At 45.1% G+C, this 18,024-nt stretch overlaps 1 protein-coding gene across 2 annotated transcripts; it reads right to left on the minus strand.

Annotated features, from left to right (window-relative positions):
• Positions 1-6,671: 6,671 nt before the first annotated feature.
• LOC124047908 (corticotropin-releasing factor-binding protein-like) lies at positions 6,672-11,936 on the minus strand. Of its 2 annotated transcripts, none has more exons than XM_046368242.1 (7): positions 11,668-11,936; positions 11,236-11,329; positions 10,450-10,607; positions 9,538-9,748; positions 8,379-8,527; positions 7,840-7,954; positions 6,672-7,389 (listed from the first exon to the last, which is right to left on the minus strand). In XM_046368242.1, exons 1-7 carry the CDS (start codon positions 11,746-11,748, stop codon positions 7,235-7,237), a joined length of 963 nt encoding a protein of 320 aa, XP_046224198.1. In that variant the 5' UTR covers positions 11,749-11,936; the 3' UTR covers positions 6,672-7,234. The 2 variants fall into 2 exon arrangements, with proteins under 2 accessions (XP_046224198.1, XP_046224197.1); XM_046368241.1 differs by having other exon boundaries at positions 7,840-7,957; positions 11,668-11,934.
• Positions 11,937-18,024: the final 6,088 nt, after the last annotated feature.

Consider the following 18,024-nt stretch of genomic DNA (forward strand, 5'->3'; position numbering starts at 1 on the left):
AGAGGCAGCCAGTGCCCAGGACCTTGTTGCCATGCTGTCCCACCACCAGGAGACTGTCCAACGCCATGAAGCCGCCCTGGTTCAGCAAGAGGCCTTAATGGCTAGACATTCTCATCTTCTGTCGGAGATGCTGACTTCCATAAAGCAGATATCTGATCGACTTACCCCGGCAACAGTTCCCGTCCCAGTACCTCAGATTCACGTACCCATGGCAGTTAACCCTCTGGCTGAACCTCATCTTCCACCTCCCCAACGGTTCTCAGGTGATCCAAGTGCTTGTAAAGGGTTTCTCACCCAATGTTCTCTCTCCTTTGAGCTGCAACCCTCGTCGTTCCCCACCGACCGGTCTAAGATCGCATATATCATCACCCTGCTGTCGGAAAAAGCCCTGGCCTGGGCTACTGCTGTGTGGGATGCCCATAGTTCCTGCTGTGCCAGCTACTATTTTTGCTGAGGAATTCAAACGAGTGTTTCAAGGCCCAAGCAGTGGTCCTGACGCAGCCAAACAGCTCCTGACTCTCCACCAAGGTCGGCGCAGCGTGACGGACTATGCCATCCAGTTCCGCACGGTGGCAGCAGCGAGTGGCTGGAACAACGAGGCGCTCACGGTGTGCTTTCTGAAAGGCCTTTCTGACACTATCCAAGATGAACTGGCCACTCGTGAACCACCGGACAATCTCGAGTCCCTGATCAAGTTGGCCTCACGCATTGACCAGCGTCTGAGAGAGAGAGAACTCAACCGTAGACCTCTAGCCCCTATCAGTCCCAGCTCCGAGTCCCCACCTTTATCCTCGCTGGCTCCACCGGAACCCATGCAGATTGGACGCATCTCCTAGGCTGAGAGAGACCGCCGGATGAGGGAGCGACGCTGTCTATATTGCGGAAAACCGGGCCATTTCCGTTCCACGTGTCCCGGGCTCCAGGGAAAAGCTCTGTCCCGTACAGACCGGGGGGAACTGTAACGGGAAACATAACCTCCTCCCATCCGTCCAACTCCCATCTGCTCATTCCAGTCACCCTTTCCTGGGACAACCACAAGCTTCACCTTCAAGCCTTGGTAGACTCTGGAGCCGCAGGTAACTTCATGGATGGTGTCTGGGCGAAGGAGAATGGCGTTCCCTCTGAACCTCTAAGTGACCCCATGAGGGTTACTACATTGGATTGAAGCCCTTTGGGATCTGGACTTGTCACTCATGTCACTACCTCCTTGCGACTTTCAGTTTCACAACACCAGGAATTGATGAACTTTCATTTGATCTCCTGTTCCGAGTTCCCTCTCGTCCTTGGATACCCCTGGCTTCACAGCCATAACCCTCACATCGACTGGTCTGTGGGCACTATCAAGCAGTGGGGTCCTACGTGCCAAGCTACTTGTATTTTCCCGAATTCCCCGAATTCTACTCCCGAGTCTTTAGAATCCATCGACCTGACCCGAGTTCCCGAGTGTTACCATGACCTCAAACTGGTATTTAGCAAACAGAGGGCCACCATGCTACCACCCCATAGACCTTATGATTGCCCCATCGAACTGTTTCCGGGCACTTTCCCTCCCAGGGGTTGGATCTTTTCCCTATCTCCACCCGAACGAGCTGCTATAGATACCTACATCAAGGACGCTCTGGAAGCAGGCCTCATGCGTCCATCCACCTCCCCGGCGGGAGCAGGGTTTTTCTTTGTGGCCAAGAAAGACGGTGGATTACGTCCTTGCATCGACTACCGGGGACTCAATGCCATAACCGTCCGTAACCGTTACCCGCTACCCCTTATGGCCACAGCCTTCGAGCTGCTCCAGGAAGCAGTTGTTTTCACTAAGCTTGACCTGCGGAACGCATACCATCTTGTGCGGATCAGACCTGGTGACGAGTGGAAGAACGCTTTCAATACGCCTACTGGTCACTATGAATACTTGGTGATGCCCTTCGGCCTGTCCAACGCCCCATCGGTGTTCCAAGCGCTCATAAACGATGTGCTTAGGGATATGCTTAACATATTTGTGTTCGTTTACTTGGATGACATCCTCATCTTTTCGAGCTCTCTTCAAGAACACACCAAGCATGTCAGACAAGTACTCAAACGCCTCCTAGACAGCCATCTGTACGTTAAGCCGGAAAATGGTGAATTCCATTCATCCCGAGTACAATTCCTGGGATTTGTAGTGGAACCCGGTCGAGTCCAAATGGACCCCAGGAAGGTAGGGGTGGTAGCGGATTGGCCCACCCCCAAATCCGTTAAGGAAGTTCAGCGTTTCCTGGGCTTCACTAACTTTTACCGCAAATTCATCAAGAACTTCAGCTTGGTGGCAGCCCTCTCTCAGCTTTAACCAAGGGTGGCAATGCAAGGTTTTTGTGGGGAAGAGAAGCCGAGACGGCCTTCCAAGGACGCAAGCAGCGCGTCCTCTCTGCTCCCATCCTGATACTACCGACTACGGATGAACCGTTTGTGGTGGAGGTAGACGCCTCAGAGGTTGGTGTTGGAGCTGTCCTGTCTCAAAGGGGTGAAGACAAGAAGCTTCATCCGTGCGCTTTCTTCTCACACCGGCTTAAACCGGCTGAGAGGAACTACGATGTGGGGGATCGTGAACTCCTAGCGGTTAAGATGGCATTGAAGGAATGGAGACACTGGCTCGAGGGGGCTTCTCACCCGTTTCAAGTGCTTACGGACCACAAAAATCTAGAGTATATCCAGCAGGCGAAGCGGTTGAACTCTAGACAAGCTAGATGGTCTCTTTTCTTCAATCGATTCCAGTTTATCCTCACCTATCGGCCCGGGTCGAAGAATCTCAAACCGGATGCCCTGTCCCGAGTCTACGCTCCTGCCATTCGAGATGACACGGACATGCCTGTCCTTCCTGCTGCTAAGATCGTGGCTCCGATCTCGTGGCAAGTTGAGGATACCTTGAGACGAGCTCAAGCTATTGAACCGGACCCGAAAGGAGGTCCTGCCAATCGGCTGTTTGTCCCCAAGGCAGTGAGGACTCAGGTCCTTCTGTGGGGGCACTCCTCTCGCCTCACCTGTCACCCGGGCGTAGGTCGCACCTTGGAGTTCATCCAGCGTAAGTTCTGGTGGCCTACCATAAGAGAAGACGTTGCCACTTTCGTCAATGCCTGCCCCGTGTGCTGCCAGGGCAAATCTTCTCACCTCCGCCCGCAAGGACTCCTTCACCCTTTACCTGTTCCCCACAGACCCTGGTCCCATATCTCGTTGGACTTCATTACTGGCCTTCCTCCATCCCATGGCAATACTACTATCCTAGTCATTATCGACAGGTTTTCAAAGGCGGCCAGGTTCGTCCCTCTGACTAAGTTACCTTCTGCCAAGGAAACGGCTGAGTTGGTAATTAATCATGTGTTCCGAGTCTTCGGCATTCCTCAAGATATGGTTTCTGACAGAGGTCCCCAGTTCGCCTCTAGGTTTTGGAAGGCCTTCTGCCAACTCATGGGGGCTTCTGCCAGTCTATCTTCAGGGTACCATCCGGAGTCCAACGGCCAAACTGAGAGGATGAATCAAGAGCTGGAAACCACCCTCCGATGTATGACTCGTAACAACCCGTCCACATGGTCGTCCTTCATTGTTTGGGCCGAATACGCGCACAACACCTTGCGCTCCTCCTCCACTGGTATGTCCCCGCACGAGTGTCAGTTTGCCTATGCCCCTCCATTGTTCCCGGACCAGGAGGCAGAAGTCAGAGTGCCTTCAGCCTTGAAGTTCGTCAGACGCTGTCGGCTTATGTGGAGGAAGACCCGTCTTAATCTTATGCGTTCCTCACAGAGGTACCAACAACAAGCCAACAGACATTGCCGTCCCGGGCCTACCCTGCGCCCCGGCCAGAGAGTATGGCTCTCCACAAGAGACTTACCACTACGGGTGGAGTCTCGCAAGCTGTCCCAAAAATACATCGGTCGCTTTAAGGTTACCAGGAGAGTTAACCCAGTTTCTTATCGCCTACACTTACCCAGATCCCTTAAGATTAATCCCATGTTTCACATTTCCTTATTAAAACCTGTTTTTTTTTTTCTCCCCTTGTCCCGGCAGACAGACTTCCCCCTCCGCCTCGTGTCATTGGAGGCCAGCCGGCTTATACCGTCCATCGGATACTGGATTCCCGCCGGGTGCAGCGATCCTGGCAGTATCTGGTGGACTGGGAAGGCTACGGTCCCGAGGAGCGCTCCTGGGTTCCTGCCAAAGACATACTGGACCCTGACCTCATTCGTCAGTTCAGGGCCCTCCACCCTGAGAGAGCTGGTAGGAACGTCAGGAGCCGTTCCTAGGGGGGGGATTCTGTCAGGATTTGGCCAGGGTTGTTCCGGTTTTTGGTCACTAGATGCCCCCATTGTGCCTTTTGACCTTTTGTTTTCCCTTGATCCCCATTATTATTTGCACCTGTGCCTCATTTCCCCTGATTGTATTTAAACCCTTTGTTTTCCTCTGTTCTTTGCTCTGTGTTTGTATGTTAGCACCCAGCCCTAGTACTCTGAGAACTCTTGTTGATCCCGGTGGACTCTCTTGTGGAATTCTGTTTTTTGTTCTTGTTTGTTTGTTTTTTGAGTATCTTTTGAGGCTTTTTCTGCTTTACCTTCCACCTTGTGGATTTACCTTTTTTGTCTTGGAGGATTACCTTTGTTCTTGTAGGATTCCTTTGAGTTTGTGGAGTTACATGTTTTCCTGAAGAACTTCACTTTTTCCTTCATTAAATACACCGTCTCAAGTACTGCTGTGTCTGCCTCATCTTCTGGGTTCTGCCGACTATTCGTGGCTCAGTTGGTTAAGTGACTGTTTCTCACTCCAGAGACCCGGGTTCGTAACCGGGTCCTGACAAAATGTGTATGCAGACATCCCTGTTTAACTGATACATGTGTATGCAGACATCCCAGTTTAACTGATAAATGTGTATGCAGACATCCCAGTTTAACTGATAAATGTGTATGCAGACATCCCAGTTTAACTGATACATGTGTATGCAGACACGCCAGTTTAACTGATACATGTGTATGCAGACATCCCAGTTTAACTGATACATGTGTATGCAGACATCCCAGTTTAACTGATACATGTGTATGCAGACATCCCAGTTTAACTGATACATGTTTATGCAGACATCCCAGTTTAACTGATACATGTGTATGCAGACACGCCAGTTTAACTGATACATGTGTATGCAGACATCCCAGTTTAACTGATACATGTGTATGCAGACATCCCAGTTTAACTGATACATGTATATGCAGACATCCCAGTTTAACTGATAAATGTGTATGCAGACATCCCAGTTTAACTGATACATGTATATGCAGACATCCCAGTTTAACTGATAAATGTGTATGCAGACATCCCAGTTTAACTGATACATGTGTATGCAGACATCCCAGTTTAACTGATACATGTGTATGCAGACATCCCAGTTTAACTGATACATGTATATGCAGACATCCCAGTTTAACTGATAAATGTATATGCAGACATCCCAGTTTAACTGATAAATGTGTATGCAGACATCCCAGTTTAACTGATACATGTGTATGCAGACATCCCAGTTTAACTGATACATGTGTATGCAGACATCCCAGTTTAACTGATACATGTGTATGCAGACATCCCAGTTTAACTGATACATGTGTATGCAGACATCCCAGTTTAACTGATACATGTGTATGCAGACACGCCAGTTTAACTGATACATGTGTATGCAGACATCCCAGTTTAACTGATACATGTGTATGCAGACATCCCAGTTTAACTGATACATGTGTATGCAGACATCCCAGTTTAACTGATACATGTGTATGCAGACACGCCAGTTTAACTGATACATGTGTATGCAGACATCCCAGTTTAACTGATACATGTGTATGCAGACATCCCAGTTTAACTGATACATGTGTATGCAGACATCCCAGTTTAACTGATACATGTGTATGCAGACATCCCAGTTTAACTGATACATGTGTATGCAGACACGCCAGTTTAACTGATACATGTGTATGCAGACATCCCAGTTTAACTGATACATGTGTATGCAGACATCCCAGTTTAACTGATACATGTGTATGCAGACATCCCAGTTTAACTGATACATGTGTATGCAGACATCCCAGTTTAACTGATACATGTGTATGCAGACATCCCAGTTTAACTGATACATGTGTATGCAGACATCCCAGTTTAACTGATACATGTGTATGCAGACACACACACGACCCTAAATGAACCATAAAGCTTTTAATCTTGGACCCTTGAAATCCAAAGTCGCCTGCTTCTAAAAATGTCTCATCAAGTTAATGTGTTATTGGTTTGTTTGATGTGCGATGTGGTTTAATACTCCAAATCAATGTACGAATAATGTAAAGTATTAATACATTCTAATATAAATGTAAGCATTAACTGGAGGGATTTTTCTTTGATATTACAGTGCTATTTGTGGGAACTCAAGTCTCAAGGTCTCAAATCTTATTAAAGTCAATATCAATGTATGGATATTTCAGTGTAATGGTGAACTGGAGTGGCTTTTCTCGTTAGGTTGAGACGTGACTGATGCCGATATCTTCCACTTCTCTTCATTGTGCCCCCCCCCCACCACACACCATCCTCCTAGCATTCTCCCTGACAACAAACCCTGTTTAGTTCTGTATAATTGAACTGATTAGAAAATTAAATGAATTATCAGCTCCAGTGAGTGCTTAATCATGCAGCTCAGTTTTATTACAAAAAAATAGTTTGATACAAATAAATATAGATAACAGCAATTAACATGTATTTAACATACTCTATTGAACACTTGCCTCCGGCCACAGTCCCAAAACGACACACATCGTCTCACAAAATAAATAGAAAGAAACATTCCATTTTTCAACACCCTTCCTTGTAAAGAACGTGAACCAAAACACCCTGCTAACACCCTCACTGGTCTGTTTTCACTGGCATTCATATAATCACACAACTTAGACAACAGAAATACGGAATCAAACCAATAGCAGAACTGCCCACAAACACAAAATAACACTTTATTAAGCTTGAGCGCCAGCCACAATTCATTTAACATATAGTGAAGAAAACAAACGAATGAGGTAAAAAATAAATCAATCTCTTTAAATTCAAAAAGGAGTACAGAACAGAACGTTATGGCGATCCTCGGGATTCTTTCTGTAATCAGTCTCATGGTAGATTTGGCAGCCAGTGATGGGTGGTCCCCATTAGCTAGGTGGTATATATAGGAGGTGGAGAGATAGATAGGGAGAGCTCAGCCAGTGAAGCAGAAATCCTCCACACTGTTCACCTTGATCCTCTGCAGCTCCTGCCGGTCCAGCAGCCGGTATTGGAACGCCACCCGGTTGACAAACCTACCGCTGGACACCATTCTCACCACAGTGTTGTCACAACCGATCTTCATCTGGGCTGAAGGATGAGGAAAGAAACAGGCAGACATGAATAACAGGTTGGATAGTGTGTCAGCAAAAATAAGACTTTCCATTCAACAATGGATCATAAAGATTTACTCTTAGGCTGCGTTTAGACAGGCAACCCTATTCTGATAGTTCTTCAGTAATTGGTCTTTTGACCAATTAGATCAGCTCTGAAAAAGATCTGATGTGAAAAGATCTGATCTGATTGGTCAAAAGACCAATTAGTGGGGGGAAATTATCAGAATTGGGCTGCCTATGTAGGCTTAGATATACAGTATTAGGATGTTGATTGTGTGGGTAGTAAAGCTCTACTCTAGTCAGCATGGTGATGGTGTGGGTAGTAAAGATCTACTCTAGGCAGCATGGTGATGGTGGTGGTGGTGGTGATGCTGATGGTGTGGATAATGGTGTTAGTGATGGTGTGGATGTGGGTGCTGCTCACCGGGGCCGTTGAAGTTGTAGCAGAGGTCAGCTACTGGGAACATCTTAGACGGGTCCATCCCGTTCCCTCCCAGCAGCTCCACAAAGTCCCCTGCTCCAGCACAGCCTGGCATGGACTTCTAGAGAGAAAGAGACTTAATGGTTTAACAAGCATTTTTACTTCCCTTCTTTTTTCTGTCTTTACAATATCCCAACACACTCTTCTCTGATGGCTCAAAGCATCCCCTCATCATCACTGGGAGTTAACACAAGTCTTTCGTTCTTTGGCAGGGTAGTTCACTAAACCACATCCCCTACAACTGCCTAAACATCTAAGCCCCTTTTACTCAAATCTGGACCTTGAAGCCAGAAGCACTGCTCTTTCCTTTATTCTTACCCTCTAATCAGGAACTGTTTGATTGTGACCTGTGATGCATGGTGAGTGGAATCTCTGGCCAATCAGTGAGTGGCATTAATCAACCAAATAACAGTGCTGCAGACCTCCTGACTCAGATGTGAGTAGCTCTGTTCTATGTGGTGATGTCCCTGCTCAGGGCTCACCTTGATTGGGAAGTCGTTGAGGTGTCCCAGGCTGAGCTCAGCGATCTTGATCTCCACGGGGTAGATGATGGAGAAGCTGCAGTTCCTGTGCTGCTGGGGTATCACCATGGTGAAGCTGCCCTCTGGTGTCTGGGAGATGATGTTACAGGCTGTGGGGGACGTGGGCGGGGGGGGTATGAATGTCTGTAGACTTTTCATACATGTTGATCTTCATATAGCACAGCATTTATCAATTTACAGTACTTGTGTAAAATTGCTTAGTAAACAAATGCAAAACACACACACACACACACACACACACACACACACACACACACACACACACACACACACACACACACACACACACACACACACACACACACACACACACACACACACACACACACACACACACACACACGCACACACGACTGAGAAGTAGGCAGCTTTGTGCTTGGTACGTATGCCAGATAGAGAACACACACTGCTAGGTGCTTTAAATGCCTTCACTCTCTGTACCATAACAGGTAACCTATCTATTAAGCGTGTTTGGCCAGTAACCAAAAGGTCGCTGGTTTGAATCCCTGGGCCGACTAGGTGAAATATCTGCCGATGTGTCCTTGAGCAAGGCACTTAACCTTTATTACTCCTGTAAGTCGCTCTGGATGAGAGCATCTGCTAAATGACTAAAATGTAGTAATACATCCCTGCTGTGCACCCTTGATCTTAATACTTAGTTGAGATACACATGCTTAGCCACAACTTACTCTGAAATCTCTCACTAACATGATCCAGCGACGATAATATTATTACAGACATTATTGGCATGCATCACTACCCTCGCATTATAAGACTTTTGTACAACCTAAAGTATTACTAAAGCATTAACACACTACCCTGGCATTATAGCGTGTGATAAAGCATTAAAACAGTACATTGGCATCCTGCCCAATGTTAGCACACTTAATGGACGAGGCACTCTGCCAGACAGGCATTAGGTTCTATCATCAATGATAGCTGTTAAAGTACTCCAGCACACACATTTAACTCAGCATGTTTATCTATACATCGAGTCACTATTGTCGGACACTATATTCGGACACTAAGTATATAAGTAAAATCCTCAAGGCCATGAACAGTAAGAATGGCCATCAGGCTGCTGCAGGTTTCTACTCACGGAAAAGGTTGATGGGTTTCCTGACAGTCAGCGTGAAGGAGCTGCCGATGGTGTGAACGCGGAAGAACACCATTGCAACGTTCTGAGATGACCGTACGGTTCTCCTGACAGTCCCGGAGTCGCAGTAGTCTACGTAGCGTTCCATCAGCGGCAGGGCGTGATCCTGGGAACTAGGGAACTTCTCTCCCTTCATCACCCAGCCATCAAACACCTGGAAGAGGAGAGGGAGAGAGGAGAGGGGAGAGAGGAGAGAGGAGAGGAGAGAGAGGAGAGAGGAGAGAGATGTGGACTTAATCAAAACCATTCAATCAAACCCAGTTATCTCTGTAAGCAAAACGGCCAGGATTTCAATAAATGCAGATGAACGACCTGTGCACTGTGATTGACTTTTAAAGGCAATTTCCGTTTAAGCCAGTGTCTTAATCAGGAAGAGACTCTCTGTTATGTCAGTCTGTGTTTAAATCCAGGGTGGGATTTAACTGTAACCGTAGCACGGATTTACAGAGTAAAGTATGAAAACAACACAGGAAAACACTCTATTTTCCCCCTGGTGACGGAATCTGCTATGTGGCTATATATTTTAGTGCTAGGCTATTTACAAGTCTGTAATCATCTACTACTAAGAAAGAGTGTCCCCAGGCTGGGGGTGTGAGGTGAGGGATTAATGCGTGGCTTTGGGTGCTCTCGGCTGGGGAAGAGGACTACTCAGACCTGGGCACAAATTACAACAACAGAATCTGCCAGAAGTTTAATTCTGTCAATGTTCCAGAAATGCCCCTCTATCCCTGGACCTGGTGGTGCTGATGTCAGATAAGGTAATGGCAGGAGTGGAGTATTTGGGACGTACAGTATGTGGGTGTGAAAGAGCTGGTGTGTGTGTGTGTAAGTGTGTGGGTGTGTGTGTGTGTTTACCTTGATGAAGTCTCCACCTCTGCAGTCGATGTCAACGCTGTCATACTCCACATTGATGACCTGGTTGGGCTCAGCGATGAAGAAAGCAGCACAGCTGAGATGAGGCCGGTCTGCTGTGAAGGTGAACTGACCCTCTGCTGCCACCATGTCCAGACACCCTGATGGAGGGAGAGAAGGAGGAACGTAGGAAGAAGGGAACGAAGGGGTTATGGAAGGATAAAGGGGAAAGAGGAGCGATAGAGGGAAGAGATAGAGAAGAGGGCGAGAAGGAGAGAGATGGTTGTGGGGGTAACAGAGAGAGGAGGAAAAGAGAGTGGGATATATAGAGACAGAAAGAGAGATGACATTGAAAGGGAGAGAGAAATGGAGACAGGGTTAACATTACATTCTGTGCACAGTGGCGGTTTACATTTTACATTATGAAGTATTTCTGACAAGAATTCAATCAATTAATATGCATTTCTAAATAATCAAGTCGTATTCATCAATCTGCACATTTGGTCATGAAAGCCATAGACAGATTATAATTACGTAAATGAAAATCCCACGTATTATTTTAGATTATTAGTTATTCTCAGAATTCCATACACAATTGATCATTACAAATTCAGAGAATGAAAATATGAAAAACACCTTAATAAAAATAGCATTTTAGAAGGTGTGATAATGTCAACAGAAAAGTATTGTTTCACAAATCAACCATGTAAATGAAATGGCAAATGTAAATGTAAAATATGACTATGGTGAATAACCTTTTTTAGGAATTCACTTCAGTCAGTTACTTACGGAGAGGTCGGCTGTAAATTAATTCCTCTGGTATTTCTCTTTTGAGTTCTGAATTAAGGAGTGAAAATAATCCTTCTGGAGTGATCTCATTTTCCTGCAAAAAAAAGAAAGAAAAACATTTAGATAATATTTAGAAAATAAAGTTAAGATCTAATATGGCCAAATGACAGCAATATACCATCAAGCAAGATAACACAAGGGATTAAGTAAATGTTAGCAGCTACAGAATGCAAGCCAATATGTTCAAAGACGTCTTGAGTAGCATAGAAGTGCGCAATGTGAACATTAGGCCTACTTTAGAGAGTACAAAAGGTTGCTTTTCTTACACAGAACACATGGCATTAATTGAGCTTTTATTACAAAGTCTAGTCGATTAAACACGTGGAAACGAAACAGGTCAGTAAAAAGTGCCAAGTGCTTCCAGAGGCTTACCTCCATGTACCTGGCGTCTCCCTTGAGAACTGACAGACATAACATAACAAAGAACAGCTGCTCTCGGAAAGTCCCCCCCATATTGCTCAGTATCTCTCTCTGGAGTCTCCCTCGCACCTCAAGAACAGAACTGGGGAAAGTCTGGTCCAGTGCTCCAAGCCACACTCCTTTTTATAGGTCGACGCACCGCACGCTTCTCAATACGAACGCACTCCGTAAAGATCCATTGATACACAGTGCCCCAGATAGCGTGTTTGTGACGAGAGCAAAGGAGGAATCAATAGGCATCACAGTGCGCCTGTGACTCTGTGACTGTCAGATGAGCAGAGAGAGAGAGAGAGAGAGAGAGAGAGAGAGAGAGAGAGAGAGAGAGAGAGAGAGAGAGAGAGAGAGAGAGAGAGAGAGAGAGAGAGAGAGAGAGAGAGAGAGAGAGAGAGAGAGAGAGAGAGAGAGAGAGAGAGAGAGAGAGAGAGAGAGAGAGAGAGAGAACTTTGACAGATGCCTGAGCGCTTAGGACTCTGATAAGCACATACAGTGCATTCGGAAAGCATTCAGACCCCTTAACTTTTTCCACATTTTATTACATTGCAGCCTTATTCTAAAATTGATAGAATTGTTTTTTCCCCCTCATCAATCTACACACAATACCCCATAATGACAAAGCAAAAAATAAAAAATAAACTGAAATATCACATCTTATTCAGAACCTTTATTCAGTACTTTGTTGAAGCACCTTTGGCAGCAATTACAGCCTCAAGTATTTTTTGGTATGATGCTACAAGCTTGGCACACCTGTATTTGGGGAGTTTCTCCCGTTCTTCTCTGCAGATCCTATCAAGCTCCGTCAGGTTGGATGGGGAGCATCGCAGCACAGCTTTTTTCAGGTTTCTCCAGAAATGTTAAATCAGGTAAAAGTTTGGGCTCTGGCTGGGCAACTCAAGGACATTCAGACACTTATCCCAAAGCCACTCCTGTGTTGAAAAACATGACAGCCTACTTGGAGTTGCCGAAAGGCAAAAGGCACCTAAAGACTCTCAGACTATGAGAAACAAGATTCTCTGATCTGATGAAACCAACATTTAACTCTTTGGCCTGAATGCCAATTGTCACGTCTGGAGGCAACCTGGCACCATCCCTACGGTGAAGCATGATGGTGGCAGCATCATGCTATGGTGATGTTTTTCAACGGCAGGGACTGGGAGACCAGTCAGGACTGAGGGAAAGATGGTATACAGAGCAAAGTACAGAGATATCCTTGATGAAAACTTGCTCCAGAGTGCTCAGGACCTCAGATTGTGGTGAAGGTTCACCTCCCAACAGGACAACAACCCTAAGCACACAGCCAAGACAACGCAGAAGTGGTTACGGGACAAGTCCTTGAATGTCCTTGAGTGGCCCAGCCAGAGCAAAGTACGGACAAGTCCTTCGGCCTCGTGGCTTGGTTTTTGCTCTGACTTGCACTGTCAACTGTGAGACCTTTTATAGATGTGCGTGTGCCTTTCCAAATGATGTCCAATCAATTGAATTTACCACAGGTGGACTCCAATCAAGTTGTAGAAACATCTCAGATCAGCTTGTGATTGTATATTATTATTAGTTGTAGTTAAACTAACACAGTTTAGCCAGTCTAGCCACTCTACAAGTAATGTGAGCTGTGTCAGTTTAGCCAGGCCATCCGAGTTTGACCTTCACCGATCACACCATGCATGTCACTAACTGGTTATCTTCTCAACAGATTTCCATTTTGCCCGGTCTCCTCACTCCCTTCCATGCCCATCCCTCCAAGCCACTTGGCACCCCAGGCATTTAGAAAGGTCAGCTCCATCCCAGCGTGACATTTAGTCTTTCCTGTACCTGTCCCTCCTGTCCTTCTGTCCTTTTTCCTCTCTAAATCAAAACACTGCCAGGGGGTTAAACAATGGCTGGAGTCCTAGCCAACGTCAGCTAGCTTATCCTTGCACCGTGACATCACTGTACTTTTCTGAGACTCATGGTGACTGTTTCCATTGAACCGTTGAAGCTGAGCTGTTTAGCAATATTGAGAAAGTGTGCAGTCCTGGTAGGGTTGGCATGGTTACATGCTATAGCTGGATATGCTACACATGGGATGTATTGTATAACACAGTCAGAGGCTATGTATTGTGCCATGAGTTTATGGAAGGGTCATGATGATCACACTGAGCGTTACACCACATCTCACATTACAGAGGACCAGGGGCCTCAACACCCTAACAACAGCCTATAGACACCCAGTCCAGAAGACATGTTGTGTGCCTGCCTGAGTTCCTCCCCAGCTCTAGCAGAATGTGACCCAAATTTAACAAGTGATTTAGAGAGGCTTGGGGAGCCTCACTGGGATCCAACACACCGTTGCCGTGGTAAATCATTCTAACTGGTGATTGGCTTGTTTAATCCTTCTCTCCATTGTTATTAAAGCTGATTTTCTGGAGTGCTGACGCACTTGGCGGGTCCTCATTGTTGTCTTACCATAAATCACTCCATTCCCTGTGATCTCCTCTCCCTCTGCCGTACGGAGGGAGTGCCAGGCAGAGTACTGGATTGGGATGCTCTGTAAACCCAGGTGAGCCTCGGTCCAAATGTAAATGCATTCCTTATGGAGCTTTGACAGTGGAAAGATTGTTATGTCTTGTTGGGTTTGTCAGGCTCAGTTTAGTTTGGTTGGCTTTGAATTGGTATTTGCTGAGCGTAAGTGGACTTACTTGGAAGCAAAATGATTAATCCCAAGAGGGGTTTGTATCCCAATGGTGAAATTAAATAAAAATTGAGTTGATTAAATCTGGCCTCATGTAAAAACACTGAGTCCACCGCCTCTCTCTGTCTTTATAAAAACATGGTACTCTGGCTGTGTCCTACACAACATAAAAATTAAGGGTCCTTGGTGGACTTTCATTGACAAATGCCAAGAGGGCCCTGAGGGGAGCTGATAGTAGAGTAAACAGTTGTTTTTCATAGACTCTGAATGGCCATTTCAAGGTCAATTATGTTGTTAGCATCTATTAGGCATAATTGCTGATGATGCTTCCTCTCTGTCTGCCTAGCATGTTTACTGAGAGGTTGGGTACTGTAATTGCTTGCAAGGTCATGTGTTCGATGGGGTACATACACAGCTCCTTAAAATACATCGGATTTTGTATAACCTGTATTCTATGCAGTAGACATTCGAATATTTACTGTATTAAAATATGAAGCATTAAGGGTCAAAAGGAAAATTGACCCTCTTCCATTGAGTACTAGGCCTATTGTGTTTGAAAGCTGACTGAACTGATTTGAACACTCTTGACCTCAAATGAGCTACATTCAGATCCAGCTATCCTCCTCTTTTTGGAGCATTTGGAGTAAATCACTCATCTATGCTGGTAATTTGTCCCATTTCTTGAGAGGAGCCAGGCTAAAGACATGGAAGTGGGTAGGCGTTTCATTGTCCACTTCGGTCAGACATAACTTCCGATGATGTCCTGAATGGACCTCTGATATTAAAATGGCTGCCATTATCTTAGTGATTTTATGATGTCACTGGTTTATTACGGGAGAGATTCACTTGTTTTCTCCAGAGAGGATGAGTCTCTTTTGTCTCCCTATTCGTCTGAGAAGGTAGCAGTGGGGTGAGTTCTGATCTCACAAACTCACTTTAATTCTTGACATTTGTCCAACTTTCGCAAGCGTCAAATAGGCAAGGCTACGGTAAAATGTGAGACCAGATTCCAGTATGTGCACTTTATTAAGTAAGAGACCAAATGTAATCTGGATGAGCAGCTGTAATACAGTCACCACCAGGAAATGAAATGACAATAGCAGCTCTGCACTTTGGTCCAGTGGGCAAACTCGGGTTGAGTACCTCTCCACAAATACAGAATATTCCTCATTTTCCTAGACATGGTTTCCATTAGAACAACTTGAGACTATTGGTTTAATCCTAAATCACCCCTGGTATTGACAAGGACCTTACTTTCTGGCTCTAAAACAGGGATGGGCAAATGGAGGCCCAGAAGGCCCTCGGATCAGGGCTATCTTCTGTATGCCACCCCTACCTTGTCACAACACAACTGATTTTCTCAAACACATTAAGAAGGAAAGAAATTCCACAAATGAACTTTTAAGAAGGCACACCTGTTAATTGAAATGCATTCCTCGCGAAGCTGGTTGAGAGAATGCCAAGAGTGTGCAAAGCTGTCATCAAGGCAAAGGGTGGCTTCTTGGTGGCTACTTTGTGTTTAACACTTTTTTGGTTACTACATGAATCCAAGTGTGCTATTTCATAGTTTTGATGTCTTCACTATAATTCTACTATGTAAAAATAGTAAAAATAAAAAAAATAAAGAAAAACTCTTGAATGAGTTTGTGTGTCTAAACTTTTGACTGGTACTGCATTTATTTAATTAGGAACTCAGTCAGGATCTCCACTTACACATGTGTATGGAATAGTAGAATACACAAGGTGCAATTTAGAAATTTGTTTGAGCATCAGCAGTTCTTCTCTTGTCATGTCATTCACCAATAGTCAGTCAATTACCCCATGTTAGCTACACTGAACGAAAATATAAACACAACATGTAAAGTGTTGGTCCCATGTTTCATGAACTGAAATGAAAGATCCCAGAAATTTCCCATTTGCACAAAAAGCTTATTTCTCTCAAAATGTGGGCACAAATTTGTTTACATCCCTGTAGTGAGCATTTCTCCTTTGCAAAGATAGTCCATCCACTTGACAGGTGTGGCATATCAAGAAGCTGATTAAACAGCATGATTCTTACACAAGTGCACCTTGAGCTGGGAACAAAAAAAGGTCACTAAAATGTACAGTTTATTTACACAACACAATGCCACAGATGTCTGAAGTTTTGAGGGAATGTGCAATTGGCATGCTTGACTGCAGGAATGTCCACCAGAGCTGTTGCCAGAAATGTTTATGTTTGTTTCTATACCATAAGCCTCCTCCAATGTCGTTTTAGAGTATTTGGCTGTACATCCAACCAGCCTCACAACTGCAGACCACACCAGCCCAGGACCTCCACATCCAGCTTCTTCACCTTCAGGATCGACTGAGACCAGCCACCCGGACAGCTGAAGAAACTGTCAGGAACCGTCCCAGGGAAGCTGCATGCTCGTAGTCCTCACCAGGGTCTTCACCTGACTGCAGTTTGGCATCATAACTGACTTCATCGGGCAAATGCTCACCTTCGATGGCCACTGGCACTCCGGAGAATTGTGATCTTCACGGATGAATCCCGGTTTCAACAGCACTGGGCAGATGGCAGACAGTGTGTATGGAGTTGTGTGTGCAGTTTGCTGCTGTCAATGTTATGAACAGAGTGCCCCATGGTGCAAAGAGATACCGTGACGAGATCCTGAGGCCCATTGTCGTGCCATTCTTCCACCGCCATCGCATCATGTGTACACAAATCTGTACACAAATCCTGGAAGCTGAAAATGTCCTTCCATGGCCTGCAAACTCACCATGCTCTGGATCAACGTGTACGACAGCGTGTTCCAGGTCCCGCCAATATTCAGCAACTTCGCACATCTATTGCAGAGGAGTGAAACAACATTCCACAAGCCACAATCAACAGCCTGATCTACTCTATGCAAAGGAAATGTGTGCGCTGCATGACAAATGGTGGGCACCAGATACAGACAATTTTTCTGATCCACGCTCCTACCTTTTTTTAAGGAACTGCATCTGTGACCAACAGATGCATATCTGTATTCCCAGTTATGTGAAATCCATAGATTAAGGACTAATTTACTTATTTCAATTGACTGATTTCCTCATATGAACTGTAACTCAATCTTTGAAATTATTGCATGTTGTGTTTATATTTATGTTCGTGTAATTGTTTTATTTATTGATAAGTTAGTTTAACGGCCAGCTATCTAAACTTGATTTTGTTAGTCAGTCTCACTCAGATATCATATTAAAACCCCAAACATTTCTCTCTACCTAATGATTGTGTAGAACTGCAGGAGATTAGCTGTAAAACAGCACTAATTTTCCTCTTCGCCCCATTGCAAAAGGAGTAGAATTGCATGCAATTAGTTATAAATTAGCTAAATCTTCTCTCCTCGCATGGGAAAATTGAAACATTTTTTCTACACCCAGTGGCAAAATGTTTTGAATTGCATGAAATTAACTCTAAAATTATTTGTTTCTATTTCTGCTGTCATGAAGGGTGCCACAATTTAAAAAAAACTGAAAATACCTTATTTACATAAGTATTCAGACCCTTTGCTATGAGACTACAAATTGAGCTGGGATGATCCTGTTTCCATTGATCATCCTTGAGCTGTTCCTACAACTTGATTGGAGTCCACCTGTGGTAAATTCAATTGATTGGACCT

Source organism: Oncorhynchus gorbuscha, linkage group LG11 (assembly GCF_021184085.1).
Source record: "Oncorhynchus gorbuscha isolate QuinsamMale2020 ecotype Even-year linkage group LG11, OgorEven_v1.0, whole genome shotgun sequence".
Classification (NCBI taxonomy): Eukaryota; Metazoa; Chordata; class Actinopteri; order Salmoniformes; family Salmonidae; genus Oncorhynchus; species Oncorhynchus gorbuscha.